This window comes from Cebus imitator, unplaced genomic scaffold (assembly GCF_001604975.1).
Source record: "Cebus imitator isolate Cc_AM_T3 unplaced genomic scaffold, Cebus_imitator-1.0 Scaffold280, whole genome shotgun sequence".
In the NCBI taxonomy this organism is placed as follows: Eukaryota; Metazoa; Chordata; class Mammalia; order Primates; family Cebidae; genus Cebus; species Cebus imitator.
In genome coordinates this window covers 1219823-1224967 of record NW_016107595.1, presented here as the reverse complement: position 1 = coordinate 1224967, position 5145 = coordinate 1219823, and the positions used below count along the sequence as shown (strand labels likewise).

General features: G+C 57.3%; 1 protein-coding gene across 1 annotated transcript in view; it reads left to right on the top strand.

The window, feature by feature from the left end:
- NR2F6 (nuclear receptor subfamily 2 group F member 6) overlaps positions 1 to 5145 on the top strand; it is a 13018-nt gene that overhangs the window by 2868 nt on the left and 5005 nt on the right. Inside the window, exon 2 of the mRNA XM_017501217.2 lies at positions 2306 to 2400. Within this exon, the coding sequence (XP_017356706.1) occupies positions 2306 to 2400 (95 nt within the window). The remainder of the gene's footprint in view (positions 1 to 2305; positions 2401 to 5145) is intronic.

Here is a 5145-nt window from a genome sequence, read left to right as displayed (position 1 = left end):
GGTTCAGGCAATTCTCCTGCCTCAGCCTCCTGAGTAGCTGGGATTACAGGCATGCGCCACCATGCCCAGCTAATTTTTTGTATTTTTAGTAGAGACGGGGTTTCACCATGTTGACCAGGATGGTCTCGATCTCTTGACCTCGTGATCCACCCGCCTTGGCCTCCCAAAGTGCTGGGATTACAGGCGTGAGCCACCGCGCCCGGCCCAGCATGTACTCTTTAGGTGGGATAACAGGAAGAACTGTTTCCTTCCTTGGAGGGACTGGTCTGTCCCAATTCCACAGCTGGGCAAGTTGGGACGGAAGGTTCAGGGCCTCCCCTGAGGCTAGGGGCCTCTGAACCGGGGCCGGCCTGCCTGCCTGCCTGCCTGCCTGCCTGCAGGGCCGCCCCAGGCAGGGCTGTTTCCACCCGGCTGCTCTGTATCCTCCCACTGCCCTGCCGCTGGGCTTTGTTCTGGTTCTGCCTGAGCTCCCTCTGCCCTAGAGAGGCCTCTTCCAGGGGCTCAGCGGCTGGCTGGCGCTGCAGGATCCCGGGGGTGGGGCTGGGGGAGGCGCAGAGCCTGGGCTTCCCTAAGTCTGCCAATGGCTTCCTGGGCTGGGGCCTGGGTCTCTCTTGACACTGTCTCCCCCCCCCACCCCCCGTGAACTCCCCTGACCCACAGAGGTATCTGGTGTCCCATTGCCAGGTGAGGAAACCAAGGCTGAGTGGGGCAGTCACCACCTGAGGGGCGGGTCTGGGTGTCTGCAGTTCAGATGCATCTGTTTTTTTTTTGCGACGAGTCTCTGTCGCCCAGGCTGGAGTGCAATGCCGTGATCTCGGCTCACTGCAACCTCCACCTCCCGGGTTCAAGCTATTCTCCTGCCTCGGCCTCCCGAGTAGCTGGGTTTACAGGTGCCCGCCACCATACCTGGCTAGTTTTTTGTGTTTTTAGTACAGACAGCGTTTCACCATGTTGGCCAGGCTGTTTGTTCTCAAACTCCTGATCTCGTGATTCATGGGCCTCAGTCTCCCAAAGTGTTGGGATTACAGGTGTGAGCCACCGAGCCCGGCCCTTTTTTTTTTTTTTTTGAGACAGAGTCTGACTCTGTCGCCCAGGCTAGAGTGCAGTGGCTCAATCTTGGCTCACTGCAACCTGCACCTCCCCAGTTCAAGCGATTCTCCTTCCTCAGCCTCCCAAGTAGCTGGGATTAGAGGCGTCTGCCGCCATGCCCAGCTCATTTTGTATTTTTAGTAGAGATGCGGTTTCACTATGTTGGCCAGGCTGGTCTGAAACTGACCTCAAGCGATCCGCCTGCCTCAGCCTCCCAAAGCATTGGGATTACGGGCGTGAGCCACCGCACCCAGCTGAGACGCATCTGTTTCATTCCCTTAAGTGGCTCTTCAACTCTGTGACTGTCCCTATGTGTCCTCTGGGTATGTAGCTGGGACCCCACAGTAGTAGCTCCAGGCCCGGGCCTTGGGGAACCCCTAGCTCCTGGTGGCAAGACACCGGGGGAGTCCAAGGGCAGGGGCCAAGGGAAGAAGTTTCTGGGGACATTTGAAGAATAAGGGCCTGGACCTTCCTGCTTGGGGCTGACCCTGGATGGGCAGCTCACTACCTCTCAAGGTGGGGCCTCCTGTCTCGTCCCTGCAGGAGGCAGCAGCGTTCACTGAGGGCTGACCAGGAGTATCTCGAGCTGGCTTAGGCGTTGGGTGGTCCTCCCGGAATAGGACTGTAGGTGTGGGGTCTTCAGAACGGAGGACCGGCGTAACTTTTACTTATTCCTTCATTGGTGTGGGCCTTTTGTGGGTGATAATGCTGTGTCCCCGTAGACCACTAGCCTGTGGCCTGACCCCTGGTTAACTCACAAAGCCCAGCTCGCTGTTCATGTCCTCTCTGCCATCACGTCGTTTTAGAGACAGTGACTCTGCTCAGCCTGGCAGTGACCAAATAAAGTGAAACCCTTTAGGTGTCCATATTTGTGCATTTCAACCCTTTTGCTCTGGCTATACCCTCTCCCTGGGATCACCTCTCCATTCACCTGGAGAACTCCTATTCATCCTTCAAAATCCAGTGCCAATGTGCCCTCCCTGGGGTGCTCATCTGCTTTTCCACAAACTCCTCTTCATCCGTCACCACCCATCCGGGTTATCGTGTCTGCTTTGCAGACCTGCAAGCTGAGCTCTGGTTCCCCTTTGGGGCTACCTCCCCCATCTAGAGGGCCCCTTCTAGTATTTCTGAGGGGCAGCCTCCAAAGGCGGCTCAGAGGCTGGTTTGGGGAGAGGAAGTAGGGGTCTCAGGGAGCCCTGGTCTCTGTATACCCCAGGTCCAACCGTGACTGCCAGATCGACCAGCACCACCGGAACCAGTGCCAGTACTGCCGTCTCAAGAAGTGCTTCCGGGTGGGCATGAGGAAGGAGGGTGAGTACATGCTGGGGACACGCTGGGGACGATCACAGCAGCTGGGGCCGGGGTGAGCAAACAGCTTCCTCCCTTCTTCCCTCCCTTTCACAGGGGTCTGGGAGCCTCAGGGGGCCGGGGCCAGCGCCTGCTAACCTCATTACCACCGATCCCTTGATCCCGTGGGGTACGGTCTGGCTCCAGGCTGGAGGAATCCAATTAGAATCCGTGGCCCCCTGGTTGCTGCCGTGGAGCCGAAAGGCCAGGGATGTCACTACTTGGGCCCACGAGGGACTTTCCCCAGCCCTCTTCTCTTGCAGGAGCTCCCCGCCCCAAGTATCCCCAACCCCGGCCTCAGAGGCTGGTCCCCTGGCCCTGACACCTTGGTGACCTCCTTGTCTCCCAGCCCGGACACTGCTTTCTGAACAAGGATGTGTGTGTTTTTTTTATTTGATTTGCTTCCCCTCCACCCTTCACCCATGCTTTTTGTTTGCCCAAGGCAGGAACTCTGCCCGATTAAGGCAAAGGGCAGCTTACTCTTTCTCCTGACCCCGGGTGCTGGGAGTCAGAGTGAGGCCCAGCTGTGTCTCTCTGCTCAGGGGACCTGGGTGGATGGGGGGCCACTGGGCCTAGAACTCCGCCAAACCACCTTAGGATTCAAGTAGAACCCAGAGATTTCCACATGGATTTCTGGGGTTTAGGAATAGAATCTAGCCTATTGGATGAGATCTCTACCATGCTGGGTTTCAGGTCCCCCCCCGGGACTGTGCCATGGGCCAGGCTGGCATTTCTTTCCAATGTCTGACCTGAGCCGCTCCTGCTTGGAAGTTTTTTGTTTTTTGAGATGGAGTCTCGCTCTGTTGCCCAATCTGGAGTGTAGTGGCGTGATCTTGGTTCGCTGTAACCTCCACCTCCTGCATTCTAGAAATTCTTCTGCCTCAGCCTCCCACGTAGCTGGGACTACAGGCACACGCCACCACGCCCTGGCGAATTTTTTATTTATTTTAGTAGAGACAGGGTTTCACTGTGTTGCCCAGACTGGTCTCAAACTCCTGAGCTCAGGCAATCCACCCACCTCGGCCTCCCAAAGTGCTGGGATTACAGGCGTGAGCCACCGTGCTTGTGCTCTTTTTCATTTTCTTTTCTTTCCTTTTTTTTTTTTTCTTTGAGATACAGTCTCACTCTATCTTCCGGGCTGAAGTGCAGTGGTGTGATTGCAGCTCACTGCAGCCTCAATCTCTTGGTTGAAGTGATTCTCCCACGTCAGCCTCCTGAGTAGCTGGGATTACAGGTGTTGGCCACTACGCTGGGCTAATTCTTAATTTTTTGTAGAGATGGGGTCTCGCTATGTTGCCCAGGCTGGTCTCGAACTCCTGGGCTCAAGCGATCTTCCCGCCTCAGCTTCCCAAAGTGCTGGGCTTGCAAATGGGAGCCACTGTCTGCATTTTACAGTTGAGGAAACTGAGGCACATGTGGGTTGGTGAGGCTGTTGATCAAAGAGCAAGAGAGCTGTCACTGGGATTTGAACCTGCAGAGTCTGGGCTGAAGAGCTGGGAAGAGTTTGGGGAAGAGTGAACAAGAGGTGCAAAGGCCCTGGGGTGGGAACACGGCCTGGTGAGGGAGTGGAGGTTGCTCACAACCTTTAGCAAAGTGAGGAAGAAGCTCCCTGGTCCTCCTATCTGGGCCTGGTCCCGCTCTCTCCATTTCACAGTTGACTCAGACTCAGGGACTCCTTGGAGTGCGGCCCCTGCTTCTCCTCTCAGCTCCGTTAGCCCCTGGCGTCCCCTCTCTTTTCTCTACACGAGTTGACCTGGAGTTCACAGGGGTGATGAGATGGGGCATGCCAACTCATTAAAGCCCATTAATTAGTCTGCTGGCAACCAGCCCAGTCTGCCCTGCCACCCCAGCCTGCCCTGCCACCCCAGCACAAGCCAGGCAGGCAAGTGGCCCTTTTCCGCTTCCTGCCTCAGTTTCCCCTTTCTCACCCACCTGGTCACTGCAGACATGTGCTCAGACCAGCAGCAGGGCCTCCCCCCTTCAACGCTATTGATGGCGGCTAATGTTTACTGAGGACGTACTGCAGGCCCCCGGGACCCCTCCCTACTATGGGGCCCTCCCAAACCTTCCCTGAACTGTGGCCTCTGCAGGGACCCAGACAGACCAGACCTGCCCTCAGGGGTCACCATCTGGTGGGGAGGGGGTAGAAGGTGGAGAAATGGTCCCCTCTCCATAGCCGAGAGCAGGTGCCGGGTGGGTACTGATTTCTTGCTTTGGGGACCAAGCTGGCCAGGGTGCCCCAAGTCCTCCATGGCCCCATCCTCAGCTCTGGGAACCCCATGACTAACAGATTGAGGCTCCAAGGCATGCCCCTCCTTGTCCCCAGCAGCTGGGGGGTGTGGGGATGGTGGCTGGACCTGGACCGGGGCTCCTGGCCCCTGACTTTCTAAACAGCCTGGCGCCCATGGGATGGGGTTGGGCTTCTGGGAAAGGTTATGGGCCTGGGGCCTTTGGAGGGGAGGGCCTGAGTGACCCGTTGATGACTTTTGTCTCCCTTCCCCGTTATTTTCCTTACTTTCCCTGCCTTGTCTTTCCCTACCTGACCCCCCCCCATGTCTCTCTGGGCATCTACATGGCCCCTCATTCCTTCCCCTCTCTTCCGTCTCTCTCCTCTCTCTATACCCCTCGCTCCCCTTCCTGTCTCCCCCATCTCCTGTCCGCACTCCTCCTGGCCTTCTGTGCCCCGCCCTCCCCTCCCCTCCCCTTCCC